The 26,852-nt window shown below is 47.1% G+C and overlaps 1 protein-coding gene across 1 annotated transcript in view; it reads left to right on the top strand.

The window, feature by feature from the left end:
- LIN54 (lin-54 DREAM MuvB core complex component) overlaps nucleotides 1-26,852 on the top strand; it is a 157,353-nt gene that overhangs the window by 92,895 nt on the left and 37,606 nt on the right. Inside the window, exons 7-9 of the mRNA XM_063919931.1 lie at nucleotides 8,035-8,108; nucleotides 10,153-10,347; nucleotides 18,424-18,512. Of these exons, the coding sequence (XP_063776001.1) occupies nucleotides 8,035-8,108; nucleotides 10,153-10,347; nucleotides 18,424-18,512 (358 nt within the window). The remainder of the gene's footprint in view (nucleotides 1-8,034; nucleotides 8,109-10,152; nucleotides 10,348-18,423; nucleotides 18,513-26,852) is intronic.

Below are 26,852 nucleotides of genomic sequence, written 5' to 3'. Positions count from 1 at the left end.
TTTCAAAAAGAACTGGCTTCACTGCCTGAAGTTCAGACGTTTGTTAAGGGAGTGCTGCATATTCAGCTCCCTTTTGTGCCCCCAGTGGCACCTTGGGATCTCAACGTTGTGTTGGATTTCCTAAAATCACATTGGTTTGAGCCACTTCAGACCGTGGAATTAAAATATCTCACGTGGAAAGTGGTCATGCTTTTGGCCTTGGCTTCGGCTAGGCGGGTGTCAGAATTGGCGGCTTTGTCCTGTAAAAGCTCCTATCTGATCTTCCATATGGACAGAGCAGAATTGAGGACGAGTCCCCAATTCCTCCCTAAGGTGGTATCAGCGTTTCACTTGAACCAACCTATTGTGGTGCCTGCGGCTACTCGGGACTTGGAGGCCTCCAAGTTGCTGGACGTAGTCCGGGCCCTGAAAATCTATGTTTCCAGGACGGCTAGAGTCAGAAAGATTGACTCGCTGTTTATCCTGCATGCACCCAACAAGCTGGGTGCTCCTGCTTCTAAGCAGACTATTGCTCGCTGGATCTGCTCCACGATTCAACTTGCACATTCTGCGGCTGGACTGCCGCATCCTAAATCAGTCAAAGCCCATTCCGCGAGGAAGGTGGGCTCTTCTTGGGCGGCTTCCCGAGGGGTCTCGGCTTTTGAACTTTGCCGAGCTGCTACCTGGTCGGGATCAAACACGTTTGCAAAATTCTACAAGTTTGATACCCTGGCTGAGGAGGACCTTGAGTTTGCTCATTCGGTGCTGCAGAGTCATCCGCACTCTCCCGCCCGTTTGGGAGCTTTGGTATAATCCCCATGGTCCTTACAGAGTTCCCAGCATCCACTAGGACGTCAGAGAAAATAAGAATTTACTCACCGGTAATTCTATTTCTCGTAGTCCGTAGTGGATGCTGGGCGTCCATCCCAAGTGCGGATTGTCTGCAATACTTGTATATAGTTATTGCCTAACTAAAGGGTTATTGTTATGAGCCATCTGTTAGTGAGGCTCAGTTGTTATTCATACTGTTAACTGGGTATAGTATCACGAGTTGTACGGTGTGATTGGTGTGGCTGGTATGAGTCTTACCCGGGATTCCAAATCCTTTCCTTGTTGTGTCAGCTCTTCCGGGCACAGTTTCCCTAACTGAGGTCTGGAGGAGGGGCATAGAGGGAGGAGCCAGTGCACACCAGTAGTCCTAATTCTTTCTTAGAGTGCCCAGTCTCCTGCGGAGCCCGTCTATTCCCCATGGTCCTTACGGAGTTCCCAGCATCCACTACGGACTACGAGAAATAGAATTACCGGTGAGTAAATTCTTATTTTTTTCATGCACTTAATTAGTAGTGGTTTAGAGGGATTTCCATTTTTGCAGGGGTAATTTGTGTCTTGGACAGTCAGGCAAGCCAATAACACTGTGGGCCTTGTACCTAAAGAACTACCCGTATATACTCGAGTATAAGTCGATCCGAATATAAGCCGAGGCACCTAATTCTACCACAAAAACCTGCGAAAACTTATTGACTCGAGTATAAGCCTAGGGTGGGAAATGCAGCTCTAGCCGTACACAGCCCTCAGTGCCAGATATGCCCTCATACTGCCAGATATTCCCCCACAGTGCCAGATATGCCCCACAGTGCCTGATGTGCTAGATATGCCCTCATGCTGCCAAATATGCCCCACAGTGCCAGATATGCCCTCATGCTGCCAAATATGCCCCACAGTGCCAGATATGCCCTCATGCTGCCAGATATGCCCCTCATGCTGCCACATATGCCCCACAGTGCCAGATGTGCCAGATATGCCCTCATGCTGCCAGATATGCCCCTCATGCTGCCAGATATGCCCCTCATGCTGCCAGATATGCCCCTCATGCTGCCAGATATGCCCCTCATGTTGCCACATATGCCCCTCATGCTGCCACATATGCCCCCTCCCCAAGTGCCAAATATGCTCCCCCAGTGCCTGTTACTTACCCCTCCGTCGATCCCGCGCTGTCTTCTGAAGGAGGGACACTGAGCGCACAGCGCGCGCCTCTCCTGTGTCCCTCCTGCATCTCCAGCGGCTGCGGCGGGTCTATTATAGGAAGTGCCGGTTCGTGATCAGAGGTCACGAACAGGTACTTACTTTAATAGACCCGCCGCTGCCGCCGGAGATGCAGGAGGGACACAGGAGAGGCGCGCGCTGTGCGCTCCGTGTCCCTCCTTCACACTGCACTGCCACTGACTCGAGTATAAGCCGAGGTGGCTTTTTAAGCACAAAAAAAAGTGCTGAAAAAGTCTGCTTATACTCGAGTATATACGGTAAATCACATGTAGTTGTGATGACATTTCTTCATTAAAATGTACGGCTTTCTAAATCTAAGAACAGGTACTGGAGCTGTTTGCAGCCCTAACAATTTAATGATGGAATGTACTGCTCTGACATTTCTTTGGTGTTTTTATTTTTTTTATTTTTCTGCAGCTAATCTTAGTTACGTTTTTTGGAAGTTTACGAAACTACAGATTCATAAACATAGTTCAACAATATAGCAAATTGTATGAATCTTAAGTATAAATGCAGCCTTAAAAATATAAAGGGCTATAGTGTGTAGAGAGGTTTCTTAGCTTTTAACAAACTTTCTCTTACGTCCTAGAGGATGCTGGGGTCCACATTGGTACCATGGGGTATAGATGGATCCACTAGGAGCCACTGGCACTTTAAGAGTTTGAGAGTGTGGGCTGGCTCCTCCCTCTATGCCCCTCGTACCAGACTCAGTTTAGAAAATGTGACCGGAATAGCCGGTCACAGCTAGGGGAGCTCTTTAGGATTTCTCTAGTAAAACTTTTTTTTTAGAGTTTATTATTTTACAGGGAGGCTGCTGGCAACAGCCTTCCTGCTTTGAGGGACTAAGGGGGGGGGGGGGGGGGGAGTAGTGTCTGCCCTAAGGGGTGAGCCACTATCTCCGCTGACAGGACACTGAGCTCCTGAGGGGATTGAACGTTCGCTGCCACAGGGGATTGCTCACCCCAGCAGCATGCCGCCACCCCCTTACAGAGCCAGAAGATCAGTGGCGAGTTAGTCACCGCCGCCCCCTGGCAAGCGGGGAGCCAGTGTGAAGATAGTGGCAACAGGGTAGGGAGCGCTGTGTTAACTGCGCTCCGGGGCTCAGCGGTACATGGTGCGGCGCTGTGAGGGGCGCCGGTAGTGTTATTAGTTTTACCTTAAAAAGCACTGTGTGTGGGTTGGCTCCAATCTCTGTTTCTCTCTGTGGCATACTTGGCGGGGAAACTGTGTCTGACATTTTCCCTGTGTGTGTGTGTGTGTGTGTGTGTGTGTGTAGGTGTTTACTATCTCGCATAGCCATGTCTAGGGACTCGGTGTCATATGCTGCAGAAGATGTTTCCACTCAGGAGGGATTCATTCCATGTACACAGGATTGTAATGCTTTGTCTCAGATCCCCATTGTTGAAGCTAATAGTGAGACTGAAACTCAGGTGTTGAACAAGTCTATGGTAGTTCGGTCAGGCTCTGTCCCTATTCCTGCAAAATCTTCTAGCATGTTCCCACAGAAACGTGCACTTGCCCAGATTATGCAAGATGATACAGATTTTGATACTGCAGACGGTGATGGGGAGGTGCTGAGGTGGGCAGCATCCCTTACTAAGGGGGTGCAGCTCATGATTGAGGCATTAGAGGTGTGTTAAATATTAATGACACCACACCTGAGCAGGTTGAGGAGGCTTACTTCACTGACAATAAGAAAGCCTCGCTAACCTTCCCTGCGTCTAAAGAATTAAACAGGAAGCCATCCTAAAATTTGAAAAATGAAAATCCGGAGAAAAAATTCCAGATCCCAAAAAGGGTTCTGGTTGCTTTTCGCTTCCCTGAGGAAGAGAGGAAAAAATGGGTTAACCCACCCGTTGTGGACGCATCTGTCTAAAATGTTGGTTTTACCTGTCCCTGGATCTACCATGTTAAAAGAACCGGCTGATCGTAAAATTGACACTACGCTCAAATCCATTTACACTGCTTCAGGAGTGGCGTTAAGACCCACTATTGCCTGTGCATGGATTTCTAAAGCCATAGTAAAGTGGTCAGGCACATTACTAGAGGATTTTGGATACAATGGATAGAAGTGACATTGAATTGGTTTTACGTAACATACAGGATTCTGCGGGGTTCATAGTGGAATCCATGAAGGACATGGGGATGCTGACTGCACAGATATCTTCCATGTCGGTCTCAGCCGCAGTGGACTCTGGCTGCGCCATTGGTCTGCAGACGCGGAATCCAGGAGAAGTGTGGAGAACCTACCATACACAGGTCAGGCTCTATTTGGGGATGCGTGGATTTCCACGGCAACCACGGGTAAGAATCTATTTTCTTCAGCTGTGCCGCAGTCCTTTCGGACCGCTAAGATAAAAATGTCCAAGCCTCCTACCACTTTCTTTAGAGGTGGTCGGGCAAACTCCAAAAAGCCTGCACCCGCAGGCTCCCAGGACCAGAGACCTGCTTCTGGTTCCTCAAAATCCTCAGCATGACGGTGGACCTCAAAGCCAGGAGGGCGGGCTGGTGGGTGCGAGACTCAGACGTTTCAGACACGTCTGGGTGTCGTCCGGCCTGGATCCCTGGGTACAGGATATTGTGTCCCAGGGGTACAGACAGGAGTTTCAAGAACTCCTGATTCACCGATTCTTCAAATCAGGCTTGCCAGCTTTGCTGACAGGCAGGGCTATCCTACAGGAAGCCATCCTAAAATTGGAAAAGTCACAGGTCATTGTCCCAGTTCCACCTCGTATGCGAAACAAGGGTTATTATTCAAACCTTTTAGTGGTACCAAAACCAGATGGTTCGGTCAGACCAATTTTGAATTTGAATTTTTTGAACCCTTACCGGAGGGTGTTCAAATTCAAAATGGAGTCTCTCAGAGCAGTGATTTCAGGTCTGGAGGAGGAAGTATTTCTGGTATCCCTGGATATCAAGGATGCGTACCTTCTCATTCCGATTTGGCTGACGCACCAGACTAATCTCAGATTTGCACTGTTGGACAGTCACTATCAATTTCAGGCATTACAATTCGGCCTCTCCACAGCACCGAGGGTGTTCACCAAGGTGATGGCGGAGATGATTGTTCTTCGCAGACAAGGGGTGAACATAATCCCATATCTGGACGATCTGCTGATAAAGGCATCGTCCAGGGAGAAGTTGTTGCAGTCCATTGTTCTCACAACTCATCTCCGGGAACACGGTTGGATCCTGAACCTTCCAAAATCACATTTGGAGCCGTCCAGGAGGTTGTCTTTTCTGGGAATGATCCTCGGCACGGAAGTGCAGAGGGTGTTTCTCCCGGAGGAGAACGCATTAGTGATAAAAACAATGGTCCGGGATGTCCTGAATCCAGCCCGGGTTTCGGTTCACCAGTGCATTCGCCTTCTGGGGAAGATGGTGGCCTCTTTAGAGGCTCTACAGTACAGAAGGTTTCATGATCGGCCCTTCCAACTGGATCTCCTGGACAAGTGGTCGGGATCTCATTTACACATGCGCCAGAGAATACGTCTGTCGTCAAAAGCCAGGATTTCACTCCTCTGGTGGCTACAACTACCTCGCCTTCTGGAGGCCCGTAGGTTCGGGATTCAGGACTGGATCCTTCTAACCACGGATGCGAGTCTCCGGGGCTGGGGCGCAGTCACTCAGGGAGTAACCTTCCCAGGAAGGTGGTCATGCCTGGAATCCAGCCTTCCATAAACATTCTGGAACTAAGAGCCATCTACAACGGTCTTCTCCAAGCGGTCCATCTTCCGCGAGATCAAGCCATTCAGGTGCAGTCGGACAATGTAACGACGGTGGCTTACATAAACCGACAGGGCGGAACGAAGAGCAGAGCTGCAATGTCAGAGGTAACCAGAATCATCCTCTGGGCAGAAAAACACACGTTGGCTATGTCAGCAATCTTCATTCCGGGAGTAGACAACTGGGAAGCGGACTTTCTCAGCAGACACGATATCCATCCAGGAGAGTGGGGACTCCATCCGGAGGTGTTCACGGAGGTAACAGATCTTTGGGGGTGTACCCCAAATAGACATGATGGCCTCTCGTCTCAACAAGAAGCTTCGGCGGTATTGTTCCAGGTCGAGGGACCCGCAAGTCGTGGCGGTGGACGCCCTAGTGACTCCGTGGGTGTTCCAGTTGGTGTACGTGTTTCCTCCACTTCCACTCATTCCAAGAGTTCTAAGACTCCTAAGGAGAACGAGAGTTCAGGCAATCCTCATTGCTCCGGACTGGCCAAGAAGGGCTTGGTACGCGGTTCTGGATGTACTGCTAGAAGAGCCGAGGCAGGGGCCGTTCGCTTATCAAGACTTACGGCTTCGTTTGACGGCATGGAGGTTGAATGCCAGATATTGGCTCGGAAGGACATTCTGAACAAGGTTATTCCTACCCTGATGCAGGCTAGGAATGGAGTAACGTCTAAACATTACCATCGTATTTGGAAAAAATATTTATCTTGGTTTGAGTCCAAGAAGTTTCCTATGGTGGAGTTTCAACTGGGAAGGTTTCTCTTCTTCCTGCAAGCAGGTGTGGATATGGGCCTGAGGTTGGGATCCGTAAAGGTCCAGATTTCGGCCCTATCCATTTTCTTCCTGAAACAGTTGGCTTCCCTCCCTGCGGTTCAGACTTTTCTGAAAGGGGTTCCGCACATCCAGCCTCCCTTTGTGCCGCCTATGGCACCTTGGGATCTTAACGTGGTGTTACAGTTCCTCCAATTGGATTGGTTCGAGCCTCTACCGGAGGTTGAGGTCAAATTTCTCACATGGAAGGCTGTCACTTTGTTGGCCTTAGCTTCTGCTAGACGTGTGTCGAAGCTGGGGGCTTTGTCTTGTAAGAGCCCCTACTTGATCTTCCATGAAGATAGAGCTGAGCTCCGGTCACGTCAGCAGTTCCTTCCGAAGGTTGTGTCAGCATTTCATATCAACCAACCTATTGTGGTTCCAGTTGCTACTGACTCAATTTCATCAAAGTCCTTGGATGTTGTAAGGGTTCTGAAAATCTGTGTGAAGAGGACTGCTCGTCACAGAAAATCGGACTCTCTGTTTGTCCTGCTATGATCCCAAGAAACTTGGGTGTCCTGCTTCTAAGCAGACGATCTCTTGCTGGATCAGGTTCACTATTCAGCATGCGTATTCTATGGCAGAATTGCCGTGTCCTAAGTCTGTTAAGGCCCACTCTACTCGTAAGGTGGGTTCGTCCTGGGCGGCTGCCCGGGGTGTCTCGGCTTTACAGCTTTGCCGAGTGGCTACTTGGTCTGGGTCGAACACGTTTGCAAGGTTCTACAAGTTCAATACTTTGGTCGCTGAGGACCTTAAGTTTGGTTAATCAGTTCTGCAGGAGCCTCCGCGCTCTCCCTCCCGTTCTGGAAACTTTGGTACATCCCCATGGTACTAATGTGGACCCCAGCATCCTCTAGGTCTTAAGAAAAAATAAGATTTTAATTACCTACCGGTAAATCCTTTTCTTGTAGTCCGTAGAGGATGCTGGGCGCCCGCCCAGCGCTTCGTGATCCTGCAGTGGTTACTTAGTTCAGTACTGCTTAGTTCTTGGTTAAGTATTGTTTTGTTACTTGGTAAGTAATACTGTTCAGCCGTTGCTGATGTTTCAAGCTAGTTAGCTTGGTTTGCCTTGTGTGTGAGCTGGTGTGAATCTCGCCACTATCTGTGTAAAATCCTTCTCTCAAAGTTGTCCGTCTCCTCTGGAACAGTTTCTAGACTGAGTCTGGTAGGAGGGGCATAGAGGGAGGAACCAGCTCACACTCTCAAACTATTATAGTGCCAGTGGCTCCTAGTGGACCCATCTATACCCCATGGTACTAATGTGGACCCCAGCATCCTCTACGGACTACGAGAAAAAGGATTTACCGGTAGTTAATTAAAATCCTATTTATTTATTTATTTATTTATTTATTTTAAAATTTTGTGTTATACACATACATTTTCTTGGTGCATTTTGTAGTAATGCCAGTGCGATATTATTGGAATAGTAGTAATAAGGAATTCTCTCTTTCTTGTTTGGTGGATTCTTCAGCAAAACCAATGGTGGTCAATGCAACTCATGCACGGATGTCTGTTCCCATTGTCCCAGCTCCAGCTGTCAAACAAGTGAGTCTGAATGTGCCAAATTATTGCTTGGTGTTTTGATTGCTTTTCTCTTGTCTGTAAGCATGCATCATTCAATAACAATACTTTAGTAAATAATGGAATGAACTGTGTTAACCGGATTATGTATGGACCAAAACAAAACTGCTTATACCTGTTATACCATGCTGAAAAAAAAGGGTGGTCTTCAGTTTGCAGGCTGTCGGAGTCCCGGCGCACAGTATACCGGTGCCGGAATCCTGACAGCCGGCATACCGACACCGTTTCTCCCTCTTGGGGGTCCACGACCCCTCTGGTGGGAGAATAGCGTGCGCCACTGAGCCCGCAAGGGGCTCATTTGCGCTCGCCACGCTGGCGGGATTCAGGCGCCGGTATGCTGTGCGCTAGGACCCCGACAGCCTGCATGCTACACCCGGAAAAAAAAATGCACATTGTTCTTTAATATTATATTGAATTTATACTTTTAAGTTTGTGTCTCATTTAGACTATATAGCCAAAAGCACACCATATCTAATGGCTTAGTAGGGGAAATTCAATTGTTAATGCGTGCCCGATCTCCTGACTAAAGTGATGGGAAAACTGGGGGCTCTGTTCAGAATGGGGGGTTTTAACGTGAGGTTTACGCTCTGCACTCCGGGTTTAGCCGCTTAAAAAACACTTTTGTGATTTCTTAACGAAGATTAAGGGGGGTATTTATCAAAGCTCAGAGAGAGATAACATTGTGACAGGTTATGTACCAGCCAATCAGCTTCTGCCTTACATTACAGGCTATGTTCAAAAAATTATAGGGGCTGATTGGTACTTGATCTCTAACAATTTTATCTCTCTCCAAGTTTTGATAAACACCACCCTTAATATTGTTTCTCCTATGTATAATGATCTTAAAAATTTAGGAGAAAATTAGGTTCTTATTCTCCCTCAATCATTTTTCTATAATACGGTTTGTGGGCAAAGACTTTTATTCTCCTGCAGATGCAACATGGAATGAGTATAATGATATGGTAGTACCTGAGCTCACCTCCTTATGTGGGGTGGAAGCGAATGGCAAAATGCACGCTGTGTTTATCTAATGCCTTTTATTGAGACCCGGTGCTCAGACATGTATAGGTATCGTATTTGTGAAAAACAATAACAATATTTCACTGGGTACACACAATTACAAATACAGATTGAAATCAAGGCTGAAAAATAAACTAATAATATGAAAATATCAGTCAGAAATTGGTGGCCATTGTTCTTTGGTTCCCAATGATTGTTCCAGTGTTATCGGCTTAACTCGGTTGGATGCAAGAAAAAATGGTGATGTCCTGGGTATCTGTTCTGGAAAGCCAGTGTCCCGACTCCCCAGGTACAGTACTCATCCTTCTGCCGTGAGATGGTGCAGATCCCGGCACTTGGTGTCATCCGTTAGTACTCCCGGTGCTTTGGTAATGCCATGTTGTGCCACAAATCCATAGTGCACTGAAGGCCTCTCTGTAATGTCCTGTGTCAGGTAGCTGCGGCGCGTGCGCGGTGTACACCTGATTCCAGAACCTAGCGGACCACCGGGTGCCGCCGAGACATCCGTGTTCCCGTTAGTCCCTGCCTGACTGCTCAGACTCGACGGCCAGTAAGGAGACTTGATTATGGTAGAATGAGTACATAATAAAATGAGAACTTTATTCTGCGGAATATAAGCTTTTCTTTAAAGTGATAATACCAGATCCTCTATGAACACTATGCACCAGTGTGTGTATCTCCTTTGCATAGAAGAAGCAGAATTATGTTACTAAGCAAACATTTGGTTTATTTGTCAAACTATCCCTAGATTTATCTAAGCTGGTTGCTTTTATGGGTTATTGCACATTTTACCCTTTTGCAGTTTGTTAGATAATAGCAGTCAGTCCGTAGCATGCATTCAAGCGTATGCCCAACAGAAAATACAGAAATTCATACAATGTATCCTTAAATGCATTTGGAAACAGTTTGCTTACATTGCTATATTACATGTTGTTTTGTGATTTGGTTTACATACTTTTATTACTGATTACTTATCCACCCACTTTAGGTTGTCCCAAAGACAATTAGTGCATCTTCGCAGATAGTGACTACGAGCCAACCACAGCAGCGACTTCTAATGCCTGCTACACCACTGGCACAGATCCAGCCCAACCTTAACCTTCCTCCCGGTACTGTGCTGACACCTGCTACTGGGACTGGAAACATGGGTTATGCTGTCCTGCCTGCTCAGTATGGTATCCAGGTTAGTGAATGAACAAAGTTATCAATATGTTTTTGGGAAAATGCAAGGAAACCTGCGCACAGCTGTGTCACCATGCTGATCCTATGTAGCAGATAATGTCCTTCCATGTGTCCGCTCCTGGTTTAAGAGGCCAAGAGTAATTCACACAGCAAATAAATATATATATATATATATATATATATATATATATATATATCAAGACTCCCTGCACCTAAAGAAGCCGTGCTTAAGTTTCTCTTGCTCATTTCTTTGATTCATTGCAAACGTTAGTATGTTTGGGCTTTGTGTCATACTATGTCTCTGTAAGAAAAATAACTTGCCATTTTTATTACAAGTTTTTAAAGAGTACAAAAATACAAGTAAAATAAACTTAACATACAGACATGGGAAATTAAATGTGGCATAGGTACTCTCATATGGCAGTATAAATTATGGAAGGTTATTATAAACACAACAGGATATATAAAGAACATAGAGAAGGAATATAACAAATACCCAAAGGCGCCATTCAGGTTCACGGATCCTGAGGACAAAGAGGGGTCCAAGAGAAACTCAACAGAGCACAAAACAGATTACACAAATATATCGCCAATACAAATCCTAAGTGTAGTAATTGCATACCACAAAAAGAAAACTATAAAACAAAGCACATTAGCCATAATAACACAACTAAACAAAAACACCCATAGCGAACCTTCCCATAACCTCCCACCCTGTATAACCTAACACCAAACTAGGTACATATACTTGTATCCTGTAAACTACACGAACTACCTAAGAACACCCAACCCAACTAAAGGATGGTAAAGCTACATAAATGACAAGGACAACGCACTAAATGACCCTAAGCTTAAGTTCGGCTAGGCCCAGCTCTACCGCACCATATGAAAATGGATTTCCTCCCATAAAGAATTATTATTTTACAGCCAGCCATATATGTAGCACAAAACAAATAAAAATAATGTAAGTCCTAATAAAAAATTACAGTATGTACATTTTCATAGCAATAAAAAAAAATAAAAAGGGTAGAGAAGGCATGCAAACAGGCAAACAGTTGACTTCAGAACACTAGTCCGGCCAGGCCTCAGCCCCTTAAAAGGATGAAAATGAAGGAACAGTCCCATCGCAGCCCACTCTAGGACAAGCAGGAGAGCACATAGAGTTCTGTAACGACAAATCCTGGAGTCTCAGCGAACCCAATAGGATTGTAGAATGGATCTTTTGAAGGACCACAGCAAAGTCAGAACACTTAAGGACAATGTAGTTAGCAACTTGGGTATGATCACAGACATTAGGAAGGATACATCCAAGACATAATCAGTCATACAAAATGTGAGACTGCAGATTCAGAAATTGGATGGGTCATCAAACCCAACCGCTTCACAAATCTTCCAAGGCTTGTAGCAGGAAGAAAGGATAGCCACCTACAGGTCCAAACTTAGTGAGAAGCCTCTGAATATTTGCATCAATAGCCTGGAGGATCTATTGCAGAGAGCTTTCCATATTTGAGGAATACAACCACTGATAAATACAGACCTGCCAGAAACAGATGCAGAATGTGGAATGTACCACAGGAGCTACCAAGCCAACAGGAGAAAGTTGGCTTGGTAGCTACCAAGCCAACAGAATGCAGTAGTTCCAAAACAGCAGGGAAAACCAGACCACCAGCTGTAAAGAAGCCAGGTGGCAAGATGGTGGTGACTAGCACACCGCCAAAGTTCACCAGCATAACCCACAGAGAAGACAGACTAACAAAACAAACAGGACCGTGAGGCTTCAGATTTGCGTACAGCTCTGATGGTGGGGCACATGCATAGGGTCCTGATTGACAGGCTGCAGCTGTTCGGGGGCAGGGAGTAGACTGAGCTGGGCAGAGTTCCCGAAACTAGAGGCGTCTCCCCTGTTTTTTGGGAGTGCCAAGGCCATGGACATCCTGGCCTCATCTAAAGAGCTATGAGGGCTAATTATAATAAAATGGCCAATGATCTCGCAGATGATCCACTCTCATAGATGATCCGATGCAGTGTCTTAGGACACAACACTCTGATCTGCGATGGCGGCAGGCGTCTTTTTCCGTCAGACGCCTCCTTCTGCGTTAGCATATTCTCCCATAACTGTTGCGGTCAGAGACGCAGCAGTGATGTTTATTGCGTCCATCTGTGAATCCGCCCCGGTCAACAAAAGACAGATTCTCTCTTCGTTCTCTACGGATTTCACAAGAGAGGATGGACTGCTGACAAGTAGACACTGGCGAGGTGGCTTCGAATGACTATTTCAGAAGCATATTCTCAAGCTGATCTCCCTGTTCTGGCTAATGTCTCTGCCCACTCTGCTCGTAAGGTAGGTCCGTCATGGGCAGCACAACGTGGTGCTTCAGCAGAACAGATATGTAAGGCAGCCACATGGTCTTCCATTAACACATTCATTAGACATTATGCCTTTGATACCTTTGCCTCTCAGGACGCTGAATTTGGGCGAAGGATTCTCCAGTCCAATCAGGAGCGTCCCCCACCACTAAATTTGTTTTGGGGCATCCCAATTTTCATCCTGCATAACCTGTGGACCCTGCAGGAGAAATACGTAGTCATGGTAGACTTACCGTCGATAACTCTATTTCTCCTAAATCCACAGTATCCACAGGGATCCCACCCTGACGCACCTGATTTGAGGATCCCTTCACCTACTAACCTCTTCCTTCTTGTACAGAAGGGTGTGCATGTGTGTTCTTCTCGCCTGATTAGGGCTTTCTATGATGCTCCTGCCTTGAGCTTTGGAAAACAACTGAATTGCCTGAGCCAGGAGGCGGGGATATAGGGGACTGGAACATTGGGAGGCCGAAAGCTGTGATCGTTGGTGCAAATCCACTGACGCTACCTCATATCCCAATGTTTATTCCTTGGATACTGTGGACTTAGGAGAAATAGCGTTATCGACGGTAAGTCTACCATAACTACGTATTTCTGATGACACTGGTACGATCCACGTAGATCCTTAAGGCACAGACTACGTCCAATGATGCATCTCCCGCAGAAAGGTCCGGCCCTTGGAAGGCTGGGACTACAATTTCTTTGGTAAGGTGGAATTTAGACACCACTTTAGGAAGATAACCAGATTTGGTTCTGAGAACCGCTCTATCTGGATGAAAAATCAGACGAGGATGTGACCGGACAGTCCCGTACGGGAGCCCTCACCGCTTCGCGTTCCGCCCGCCAGTCACAGAATGGAGATTTAGGTCACACGGGACCTGGCCTATTAGGGGATTGCCGCTTACCATCAGTAACCGCCTGTTACTGACTCCATCCACTGCGCACTGGGCGGGTACTACGCTGCCACCACCAGACTCCTAATAGCTATGGCATCTGGAACCACGGTTCTGCTCTGTATGCTTCGACACACTGTCTTACCACCCCTGTGTGTTGTTGTTGAATCCCCAGTCGTCGCTTGCCGAAGCACAGCACGGTAGCAGGCGGAGCTTGGAGATGCTGAGTGTACCCTGGACAGCAAGGAAACGGAGCTAGGTTTCGCCTAGCTCTGCAGGTCCCAAGATGAAGCGATCGTCTGGAGGCAGAACATGTTTTATTTGCCCAATGCAGTCCTCAAAAAGACTCAGCAATACAGCAGATGTTTACAGCAGAAAGTAGTTGGTATAATACACCTAGAAGCTCACAGGCCTCCTCTTTTTATACAGTAAAACCACAATGCATCTCAGGGGGTAGTTCTCCCCCCTGAGTCCTTTCCATCCAATCAGGATATCTTACAAAATAAAATAAATAAATCACATTTTAAAAGGATATAAGTGAATGAAGCAATTTCCTCCTTCCTGTCACAGTTTGGTGTCATTTTAACTCCATTGCTTACCACCTGGTGGTTTACAATTCACCTTTGATAAATTTATCACATAGCTTCAAAATACGGTTTGTATTTGATTTTGCAAACAAATGTTCCTCATCCTTCCTGCATATACCATTCAGGATTCGTATATCAATCAAACCAGCTACATAAATAAATACAGGTTCCAAACCCATACCACTTTACATATGGAATAAGGAAATTCCCCGTGATTAACATCTTTCCCTGAGGAACTCACACTCCCAGCCATTACCTGCTGTGCACTGCCCAACATGAAAAGGTTTTTGTCACCAGATCTGTTAGGAGAGGGCAATTAGCATCCCATTTCCTAGTCACAGAAGATAGTGGATCCTTATTCATCATATATAGAAAGTGCATTTTTCCCTTTTAAAATACATGTGACCACACCTTAACTATAAATACATTTAAACATACAATCCTACAACTGGGCACAGAGCACTACATGATAAGTTAAAACACATCAATAAACATGCATTTACAGAACATGGCACCAAGCACCAATTTGTCCATTAAAATGTCACTGGGCAGCTGAGGGTTAATCCCTTCAGCGCCGCGGCCGCCAGTACACATGTGGTTGGGGGATCTCCGGGCCATAGAGGCCAGCATAATAATGCCCCTAAATCTGAAACTCTTCTAGCTGAAGCAATAGCCAGTAGAAAGAGAAAGTTAGCTGTCCACTATTTAAGATCCACTTGCTTTAGTGGTTCAAATGGAGCAACATGAAACGCTTAGGACTAAATTTAATCCCAAGGTACTGTAGGAGTAACAAAAGGAGGTTGGATGTGAAGCATTCCCTGGAAAAAAGTGTGAACATCCTGTAGGTTAGCAATTTTCTTTTGGAGTCAATGCTGACACCTGCATTCTCAAGGAAGCCACCCGTAGACCTTTTGTCCATTCCTGCCTGAAGGAATGCTGGGACTCTGAAAGACCTAGGGTCAAATTTCTGGTCACTGCACCATTGAATATAGGCTTGCCATATTCGGTGATAAATGCGAGTTGAGGATGGTTTTCTTGCTCTGAACATTGTTTGAATTACCTGTTGTGAGAATCCTCTTGCTTTCAGGATGGAAGTCTCAAGAGCCACGCCGTCAAAGACAGTCGATTCAGGTGCTTGTAATAGCAAGGACCATGAGACCGTAGATCTGGACGTTGAGGGAGTAGGAATGGAGCATCCATCGACAGCCTCTGCGAATCTGTGTACCAATGTTTTCTGGGCCAAGCCGGAGTTATTAGTATCACAACGCCATTTCCTTGTTTTACCTTTCGCATCACCCTGGGCAACAGGGCGATTGGTGGAAACACATAGGACAGACGAAAGTCCCATCTTACTGGCAGGGCATCCACAAAGGTCGCTCTGGGATTCTTTGTTCTTGATCCGTATGTAGGAACTTTGTTGTAAAGCCCATTCGTTTTCATTCATGCAAATGGCATGTCGGCGGGACGAATGGCGTGACGATTGAGAAAATCCGCTTCCCAGTTTAGGACTCCCGAAATGAACACTGCGGACAAGGCTGGATGATGAAGTTCTGCCCACCTTAATGTGTGGCTTACCTCCTTCATTGCTTTTTGGCTGCGAGTTCCTCCCTGATGATTGAGGTACGCTACTGTCGTTGCATTGTCCGAGCAAATTTGAACTGGTTTCATGGACCGGATGTGATAAATCCCAGGGGAATGTTGCATGTAAGGGTTAATAGGGTAACCTATCCCTGGTATAGGAGCTGGTATTATCCGCTCAGCTATACTGGATAATGGCCCTCATTCCGAGTTGTTCGCTCGCTAGCTGCTTTTAGCAGCATTGCACACGCTAGGCCGCCGCCCTCTGGGAGTGTATCTTCGCTTAGCAGAATTGCGAACGAAAGAGTAGCAGAATTGCGAATAAATAATTCTTAGCAGTTTCTGTGTAGTTCGAGACTTACTCCTACACTGCGATCAGCTCAGCCCGTTTCGTTCCTGGTTTGACGTCAGAAACACGCCCTGCGTTCGGCCAGCCACTCCCCCGTTTCTCCAGACACTCCTGTGTTTTATCCTGGCACACCTGCGTTTTTCCGCACACTCCCAGAAAACGGTCAGTTTCCGCCCAGAAACACGCACTTCCTGTCAATCACACTCCGATCACTTCAACGATGAAAATTCTTCGTTTGGACGTGAGTAAATCTACTAAGTTTTGTGCTAAATTACTTAGCGCATGCGCACTGCGTAGCATGCGCATTTTTGCCTTAATCGCTCCGTTGCGAAAATCGGCAACGAGCGAACAACTCGGAATGACCCCCAATGTCTGTGCAAAAGTAGCCCATGTGGGTTCAACTTGAACCTCTGCCTGCCGTGGATTATTCAGGAGACTTTGGTGAAAGCTAAAACGGTTTGCACATAATCCATTTTGAACCAGATCCTGAGAGGTTAACCCAGCTTTGAAAGACAAACATGAAATGAGTGTTGGTGCTGCTGTGGAGAGTGTATCCTCTTCACCCCTGCCTCTCTCAGACATGATAAACAAAACACACCTGTACAGTGTTAACTGCACAATTTGTGACTAAAATCATTTTAAAATTTGTTAAAGTGACATATAATCCGATCCCTCCCTGCTTTGCACCAGCATTGAGGATCGGAATACACAGAAACTGACAGAAATAGTAAAGTCAGCAATCAGTCACAGGTTATACATTAGTATAATAAGCAATATAAGCACATATTCAACTACAGATACATTTCAAGTATATAGGAGAAGCATATTACTGCATTATCTTATATAGGACTTTTAAACAATTCAGTCTCACCGCGAAAGAAACAGCAGCAGTAGTCTCATATACATCAGGCACTTATCCAACTACTCATACTTAATGGTAGGTAGAGACTTAGTGCTGTATCACCCCGCTTCCAGGATTGATCAATACATTAGTGAATGCTGAGTGAATCCAGACGCTAATAGTGTACACAAACGCCCAGTGAACCTACAGTGAACACAGACGCACCAGTCACACAGCCGCCTATGCTGCAACTGGGTCCTTTTTAGATGCACAGCATCTCAGACGGAAGCTGGAAATCAGTTCATGGCTGGAAACTCCAGAGGAAACTGGTCATGAACCAAGGGGGGAATAGCGACCAGGGGAGCGTCTTATTCCCCACTGCTGACATCAACCCCAGGGATCTTGGCCTCACACTAATCCCTGGAGCCTATGATCTCTGGGACCTAGTGCTTGTGCACCCGAGGTGGCAGCCACATTGGCTACTGTTCGGTAGTCTCCTTCCCGAAAACAGTACATCTGTGTCTTGCGTCTCCCCCGCTAAGCGGAACAGACGCCTTACCTTCTCCCCGTGTTCCAGCCACAGCCTGGTAGCGTCCGCTGGACTTGCTAGTACATCCTACACAGATGCCCGCCGAAACAGCACTGTACACTTGGGTAAGTGTTGTCGTGACCTGGCGGAGAGTTGTTGGAGCGACTCTTTCTAAGGTGCGTGTAAGACGCTTTTTAGAAAACTCGCTCAAAAAACATAACACTATAAAAATAAATTAAATAAGCTTACGGCTGCCAAAATCAGCAGCACAAAGATCGTGGTCTGGCTCCTACCGCATCACCAAAAAAACTGAAATGCCTGAGCCAGGAGGCAGGGATATAGGGGACTGGCCCATTGCATTCTGGGAGACCGAAAGCTTTGATCGTTGGTGTCAATCTGCTGACGCTACCTCTTATCCCAATGTTTACCCTGTGGATAACCTGTGGACTCTGCAGGAGAAATGGGAAGCAAACTCAAGATTCAAGGTCTAAGTGGTTTAACATCAAATCTTCAGCCTTTTTGGTCAAATTTGGTAATGACCTACAAACTATATATTTATTGAATGATTGCATGCAGAAAGCTGGTTCTGTACTACAGTGTTTTGCTAATACATTTTTGTTTAAATAATAATAATAATGTCCAAGTCCATCTGGTAATGCAGATCACATAGGGGGGATTTCGATTCAAGGCAAAGGGGTTAATGGCACTGCATCCCACATCCTTCGCCCGCCTGGCCGAAAATACAACTTATGTGTCCATTTTCTAACCAGTCACTTTACTGCTACATTACACGTTTGGCACCAAATGTATACAGTAAAAAAATCTAAATCTAACGCTTTAAAGTGAATATACAGTAAGAGTAGGTATCTGTGTGCAGTTAGGCTTGTCAGCGTTATATATTATTGTTTTACTGTCTTTTTTTTTTTTTTACAGCTGCAACAGTCATATGTATCCATAGCAAGCAATGCAGGAATATCCAGTACACAGAGTTCACAGAACCAGTCCAGGGTGCCATTGAATGGGTAAGTAAGATTATAGCACCACAGCAGTGCTTGCTCACATGTCTAGAATGATGGCTGTAGTATTGAACATGGCCCAACAGTACACTTGGACATCATTCTCCAACAGGGGAGTGCCCAAGTAATGGTTAAAGACCATTCATTTTTACATACCACAAAAGTATTTTTAGTGATATAACTTATTAAAATATGTTGTGCTGTGCATGTCGGGTTCTAAAGCAAGTCTGTAATTTAAAGGGGACAATGCAGAATATAAGACAAGTAGACTGTGACTGCTCCCACCTTGCATGCACAGTACGAAGGGCCTAATTCAGACCTGGTCGTGGCAGTGTATGCAGGCTGAAGCCCAGTGAAGTGTCCGCACGCGCAGCAGCCGCACTGCATGTGTGCACACAGGAAGATGCGATGGCATCTCACTTGTGCGATCGCCTCTGCCTGAGTGACAGGTGAAGGCGGTCAGTGGGTGTGTCAACGGCGTTTGGGAGTTACGGTCTGGACAACCCAGGCATGTCTGGACCGTTTGTGGGCCACGTTGGCTGCGTGACGTCACACGCGGCCGCTGCGGCCCTAAACATGGCAGGTAGCTATCTGCCTTTGCAGCTAGGCTGCTTAGGCAGAGAGCTACTCCTCAGGTGCGAAAGCATTGCCGCTGTGCTTTCGCATGTCTGCGTGGGCGGCAGGGCCCGGCATGTGGGGCGGACTTGCCCTGTGCTGGGCATCCCCCTGCATGCCGAAGTATTTGATTGTAGATGTGCCTTTTTTCGCACATTTATGATCTGGTCTGAATTAGGCCCTAAATGCGTATATTCACCAATATGCTTTGTTGTACACCTCTGACCAGACCGTCCTGTACGCTCATGCACTTGCAGCCCTAGCCCTCATGCAAAAGATATGTTAGTAAACAGCTGTCATTACGCCTAAATACAGTCTGCAAAGCCAGCAATTCCATCAGTATGCCTTCACTGTACTTTGTCTGTGTAAAAGTCCTGTCAGTTGCAAGTAGAGATGCAACTTCGGATTCAACATTGCCTGTACTTGCGTATGCTCCTTTCCAGAGTATGTGCTAAACATAAAATCAATCTAGAAAAAGATCTTGATGTAACTTATGTATGTTGCTGATGAAACAGAAATATAAAAACCTGATGCTTCCAAAAGCAAAAATGAATTGCTGTTCTAATGGATCAAATCAATTTGTGGTCTTTATTATGGAGTAAGAACATTTTTTTGCTGTACTCAAAATGACTTCCCTCACATTGGCAGTGCTGCAAATAACGTATTTGCATCAATAGGCAGTGGAAGTCCTCTAATAACTATCAACAAAATTAATGTGATTGTATATTCCAGAATATCTGCAATATATCCCATGCAATGCTTTGACAGTAAGATGCCAATTTGAGATCTCTGGATGATGCATATTTATAGATAGGTAGATAGATATGGTCTGTTCATGAAGCAGTGAAAAGTGTGGAGAAGTGAGCCAGTAGAGACGTTGCCCATGTCAATCAGTCCGCATTGAAGTAACATTTATAATTTGCATACTATACAATTGTACAGGGCAGCTGATTGGTTGCCATGGGCAAATTTTCCACTCTTTTCACTCTCTTCACTGCTTTATGAATAGACCCCAGAGAGAGAGAGATATAATATATAGTCAAACCTGGATAAGTGGGACCTAGATAAGTTGGAAACCTCTATTACTGGGACTGGCATTTTTACATCAAAAAACCTCTGTTAGACTGGCTTTTCTTGATTATTAGGATTAATCACCTCTATATATGAGACATTTGGTGTTAGGACCTCTTAACCACTTGCCTGGCATGACCGCATCAGATGTGACCATACCTGCAAGTGCTTTATCTGACCTGGTCGCACAGGATGCGACCAGTCAGATAAACTGTGTCTGCAGCGGCAGGGAAGGGAAACTTCCCTCCGCTGCTGCTGTCAGAGGGACCGGAAGGTCCCTCTGCCTCCCTGCACTCTCCCCTACTGATTGCCGTGCTGCCGATCACTGCTGATTGGTCAGAACAGCAGGACCCTGAAGACAAAGTAAAACTTTGAAACGTTGATGTAATACACGTTGTGGAGAATTTATTTCAGCCCAGGGAGTGATATATATATATTTGTGTGTTTAAAAAAAAATATTATTATTATTATTTCTCTAACGTCCTAGAGGATGCTGGGGACTCCGTAAGGACCATGGGGAATAGACGGGCTCCGCACCTGATACGGCACTTTAAGAAAGCTTTGGATTCTGGGTGTGCACTGGCTCCTCCCTCTATGTCCCTCCTCCAGACCTCAGTTTTACACTGTGCCCAGAGGATGAAGGGCGCACTGCAAGGAGCTCTCTTGAGTTCTTTGCTACAGAAAGCATTTTTGTTTGGATTTTTACTTTTTCACAGGGAGCACTGCTGGCAACAGGCTCCCTGCATCGAGGGACTGAGGAGAGAGGGGCAGACCTACTTAACTGATAGGATCTGCTTCCTCGGCTACTGGACACCATTAGCTTCAGAGGGGGTGAACACAGGTTCGTCCTGGGCGTCCACCCCCTGAGCAACGCCGCCGTTCTCCTCACAGAGCCAGAAGAACAGAAGCAAGAAGACGTCTCAGGCGGCAGAAGCCTTCACAGAGGTAACGCACAGCACTGCAGCTGTGCGTCATTGCTCCACATCACCTCACACACTCCGGTCACTGTATGGGTGCAAGACGCAGGGGGGGGGGCGGCGCCCTGGGCAGCAATAATAACACCTCTTAGATTGGAAATAGGTATATACATGTACAGCTGGGCACTGTACATGTATATAATTGAGCCCCCGCCATTTTACACGATTTTGAGCGGGATAGAAGCCCGCTGCCGAGGGGGCGGGGCTTCTCCCTCAGCACTCACCAGCGCTATTTCTCTCTCCACAGAACGCTGATAGGAAGCTCCCCGGACTCTCCCCTGCTTACACACGGTGAAGGGAGTTTAAAAAGAGAGGGGGGGGCCACATAATTGGCGGATAAAGTATAATACAGCGCTGCTGGGGAAAAGCATTCTGTGTTGGTCTCCAGGTTGTTGCGCTGGGGTGTGTGCTGGCATACTCTCTCTCTGTCTCTCCAAAGGGCCTTTCAGGGGATACTGTCTTCAGAAAAAAGTTTCCCTTGGTGTGTGCAGTGTGTCGACATGTTTGATGAGGAAGGCTCGCTTAATGTGGAGGGGGAGTGCTTGAATGTCAGGTCGCCGTCGGCAACGCCGACACCGGACTGGGTGGATATGCTGAATGTCTTGAATGCAAATGTAAATCTCCTGCATAAAAGATTAGACAAGGCTGAAGCTAGGGATCAGTCAGGTAGCTAGTCCGTGGCTGTCCCTGTGGTGCCAGGACCTTCAGGGTCTCAAAAGCGCCCCATATCCCAGGTCGCTGACACAGATACCGACACAGATACTGACTCTAGTGTCGACTATGAGGATGCAAAATTACAGCCGAAGGTGGCAAAAGGTATTAGGTACATGATTATTGCCATAAAAGAGGTTTTGCATATCACGGAGGAACCCCCTGTCCCTGACACGAGGGTTCACATGTATAAAGGGAAAAAGCCTGAGGTCACGTTTCTGTCCTCATTTGAGCTAAGCGAATTATGCGAAAAGGCTTGGGAATCTCCGGATAGGAGACTCCTTGTTCCCAAAAGGATTCTCATGGCGTATCCTTTTCCACAGAAGGATCGGATACGATGGGAATCTGCGCCTAAAGTAGACAAGGCGCTGACACGCTTATCCAAGAAGGTGGCACTGCCTTCTCCGGATACTGCTTCCCTCAAGGATCCTGCTGATCGCAAGCAGGAAATTACCATGAAGCACATTTACACACATTCAGGAACTATAGTTAGGCCGGCCATGGCGTCGGCCTGGGTTTGTAGTGCTGTCGTGGCATGGGCAGACTCCTTATCTACGGAGATGGACACCTTAGATAGGGACACCATTCTAATGACCATGGAGCATATCAGAGATGCTGCCTTCTATATGAGGGATGCTCAGAGAGACATTTGTTTACTAAGCTCTAGAATAAACGCTATGTCTATTTTTGCTAGGCGGCTCTTGTGGACCCGACAGTGGACGGGAGACGCCGACTCAAAGCGGCATATGGAGTCATTGCCTTACAAGGGGGAGGAGTTGTTTGGAGAAGGCCTCTCGGACCTAGTCTCTACTGCTACGGCCGGTAAATCGAATTTTTTACCTTATGTTCCCCCGCAGCATTCTAAGAAGGTACCACATTATCAAATGCAGTCCTTTCGTTCCAATAAAAACAAGAAGGTACGAGGATCGTCCTTCGTTGCCAGAGGTAAAGGCAAGGGAAAAAAGCTGCACTCAGCTAGTTCCCAGGAGCAGAAGTCCTCCCTTACTTCCGCAAAGTCCACAGCATGACGCTGGAGCTTTCCGGGGGGGGGGTCAGATCAAGTGGGGGCACGTCTTCGTCTTTTCAGCCACGTCTGGGTTCAATCACAGGTGGATCCCTGGGCAATAGAGATTGTTTCCCAGGGATACAGACTGGAATTCGAAGACATGCCCCCTCGCCGGTTTTTCAAATCCCGTCAGAGAGGGAGCTAGTGTTAGCGGCAATTCACAAATTGTACATTCAAGAGGTGATAATCAAGGTTCCTCATCTCCAGCAAGGAGAGGGTTATTATTCATCCCTGTTTGTGGTACCGAAACCGGACGGTTCGGTCAGACCCATTCTAAATCTAAAATCCCTGAACCTGTACTTGAAGAGGTTCAAGTTCAAAATGGAATCGCTCAGAATGGTCATCGCCAGCCTGGAGGGAGGGGATTGGATGGTGTCCCTGGACATAGAGGATGCGTACCTTCATGTTCCGATTTTCCCCCCTCACCAGGCGTTTCTGAGGTTTGCAGTACATGATTGTCACTACCAATTTCAGACGTTGCCGTTTGGTCTTTCCACGGCCCCGAGAATTTTCACCAAGGTAATGGTGGAAATGATGGTGCTCCTGCGCAAGCAGGGAGTCACAATTATCCCGTACTTGGACGATCTCCTTATAAAGGCGAGATCTCGGGAGAAGTTGCTGGACAGCGTGTCTCTGTCCGTGAAGATGTTGCAGATGCACGGCTGGATTCTCAATTTACCGAAATCCCAGCTAGTACCTGCAACGCGTCTGACCTTTTTGGGCCTGATTCTAGACACAGACCAAAAAAGAGTTTTTCTGCCGGTGGAGAAGGCTCAGGAGCTCATAGCCCTGGTCAGGAACCTTTTAAAGCCGAAAAAGGTTTTGGTGCATCATGTCACAAAGGTTCTGGGGAAGATGGTGGCTTCATACGAGGCCATCCCCTTCGGCAGGTACCATGCGAGGACTTTCCAATGGGACCTATTGGACAAATGGTCCGGGTCCCATCTACATATGCAGAAACGGATCCCCCTGTCTCCCAGGCCAGGGTATCTCTCCTGTGATGGCTGCACAGTGCTCACCTCCTAGAGGGTCGCAGGTTCGGCATTCAGGACTGGATCCTGGTGACCACGGACGCGAGCCTCCGAGGTTGGGGGGCTGTCGCACTGGGAAGAAATTTCCAAGGTCTCTGGTCAAGCCTAGAGACTTGTCTCCACATCAATGTCCTGGAGTTGAGGGCCATTTACAACGCCCTACGCCAGGCGGAGGAGTGGCTTCAGAACAAACCGGTTCTGATTCAGTCGGACAATATCACGGCAGTGGCTCATGTAAACCGCCAAGGCGGCACAAGGAGCAGAGTGGCCATGGCAGAGGCGACCAGGATTCTGCGCTGGGCGGAAAGGCCGTGTAAGCGCACCATCAGCAGTGTTCATCCCGGGGGTGGACAACTGGGAGGCGGACTTCCTCAGCAGGCACGACCTGCATCCGGAAGAGTGGGGACTTCATCAAGAAGTCTTCACACAGATCGTGGATCGGTGCGGACTGCCTCAAATAGACATGATGGCGTCCCGTCTCAACAAAAAGCTAAAGAGGTATTGCGCCAGGTCAAGAGACCCTCAGGCGGTTGCGGTAGACGCTCTGGTGACACCATGGGTGTTCAGATCGGTCTATGCGTTTCCTCCTCGGCCTCTCATACCCAAGGTGTTGAGATTAATAAGACTAAGAAGGGTCAGAATAATTCTCATTGTTCCAGATTGGCCAAGGAGGGCTTGGTATCCGGATCTGCAAGAGTTGCTCACAGAAGATCCGTAGCCTCTTCCTCTAAGGCAGGACCTGCTGCAGCAGGGGCCCTGTCTGTTCAAAGACTTACCGCGGCTGCGTTTGACGGCATGGCGGTTGAACGCCGGATCCTAACTGAAAAAGGGATTCCGGAGGAGGTCATTCCTACCCTGATCAAGGCTAGGAAGGATGCGACATCGAAACATTATCACCGTATATGGCGGAAATATGTTTCTTGGTGTGAGGCTAGAGCTGCTCCTACGGAGGAGTTCCATTTGGGCCGACTGCTTCACTTCCTTCAAACGGGAGTGAATTTGGGCCTAAAATTAGGGTCCATAAAGGTCCAAATTTCGGCCTTATCCATTTTCTTTCAAAGAGAATTGGCTTCTCTTCCTGAAGTACAGACTTTTGTGAAGGGAGTGCTGCATATTCAGCCTCCCTTTGTACCTTCGGTGGCTCCTTGGGATCTTAACGTGGCATTAAGTTTCCTCAAGTCACCTTGGTTTGAACCACTCAAAACAGTGGAGTTGAAATACCTCACTTGGAAAGTGGTCATGTTGTTGGCCTTAGCTTCTGCAAGGCGTGTTTCGGAATTAGCGGCTTTATCATATAAAAGCCCATACCTGATTTTTCACGTGGATAGGGCAGAGTTGAGAACTCGAATTTCTGCCCAAGGTGGTCTCATCTTTTCATATGAACCAACTTATTGTCTTGCCTGTGGCTACACGGGACTTGGAGGACTCCGAGTCCCTGGATGTGGTCAGGGCTTTGAAGATTTTTGTGACCAGAACAGCTAGGATCAGGAAGACTGAAGCTCTGTTTGTTCTGTATGCGGCCAACAAGGTTGGCGCTCCTGCTTCAAAGCAGATAATTGCTCGCTGGATCTGTAACACGTTTCAGCAGGCGCATTCTACGGCAGGATTGCCATTGCCTAAATCGGTTAAGGCCCATTCCACTAGGAAGGTGGGCTCTTCTTGGGCGGCTGCCCGAGGGGTCTCGGCACTACAACTGTGCCGAGTTGCTACTCGGGGTCAAACACCTTTGCAAAGTTCTATAAGTTTGATACCCTGGCTGAGGAGGACCTCCTGTTTGCTCAATCGGTGCTGCAGAGTCATCCGCGCTCTCCCGCCCGTTTGGGAGCTTTGGTATAATCCCCATGGTCCTTACGGAGTCCCCAGCATCCTCTAGGACGTTAGAGAAAATAGGATTTTACTTACCGGTAAATCTATTTCTCGTAGTCCGTAGAGGATGCTGGGCGCCCGTCCCAAGTGCGGACTTCTTCTGCAAGACTTGTATATAGTTATTGCTTACATAAGGGTTACGTTATAGTTGGTCGGTCTTGAACCGAGGCTATGTTACTTGTTCATACTGTTAACTGGGTAGTTTATCACAAGTTATACGGTGTGATTGGTGTGGCTGGTATGAATCTCGCCCTTAGGTTACATAAATCCTTTCCTCGTACTGTTCCTATCCTCTGGGCATAGTTTCTCTAACTGAGGTCTGGAGGAGGGACATAGAGGGAGGAGCCAGTGCACACCCAGAATCCAAAGCTTTCGTTAAAAAAAACATATCTCCTGCGGAGCCCGTCTATTCCCCATGGTCCTTACGGAGTACCCAGCATCCTCTACGGACTACGAGAAATAGATTTACCGGTAAGTAAAATCCTATTATTTTTTTTTACTAAAATCGTTTTGGATAGGGTTAAATTCATGTTCTTCACCTAATTTGCTCATTTAAAAAAATGACCATTTCGGAGTGTTTTTTGGGGGGGGGGAATCGTCAGTTAAGTGGTTAGTGAGGTTAGTGCAGTTTATTAGTCTCTATAAATGAGACGACCACTTTTAGAACCTCTGTAACTTGGATTAGTACAGGTTTTGACAAGTCTCTGTATGATACTGTACTAAAGTACCTTGTACCTGGACATACAGGGGTATCCCTTTCACACATGACTTTCAAGAACCACTGAGTGGGAGGAATTCAGGACCCAGAAGCTGACAGATGTAAGCAACGGGTGTAGTATGTTATGCCGGCGATCGGGCTCCTGGCGGCCAGCATACCGGCGGCGGAATCCCGACCGCCTGCATACCGACAGCTGGGCGAGCGCAAATTAGCCCCTTGCAGGCTCGCCGCACTGTGGGCACAGTGGTGCGCCACACTATCTATTCTCCCTCCAGGGTGGTCGTGGACCCC

Source organism: Pseudophryne corroboree, chromosome 1 (genome assembly GCF_028390025.1).
Source record: "Pseudophryne corroboree isolate aPseCor3 chromosome 1, aPseCor3.hap2, whole genome shotgun sequence".
NCBI lineage: Eukaryota > Metazoa > Chordata > Amphibia > Anura > Myobatrachidae > Pseudophryne > Pseudophryne corroboree.
This window is presented reverse-complemented; position numbering and strand designations above follow the sequence as displayed.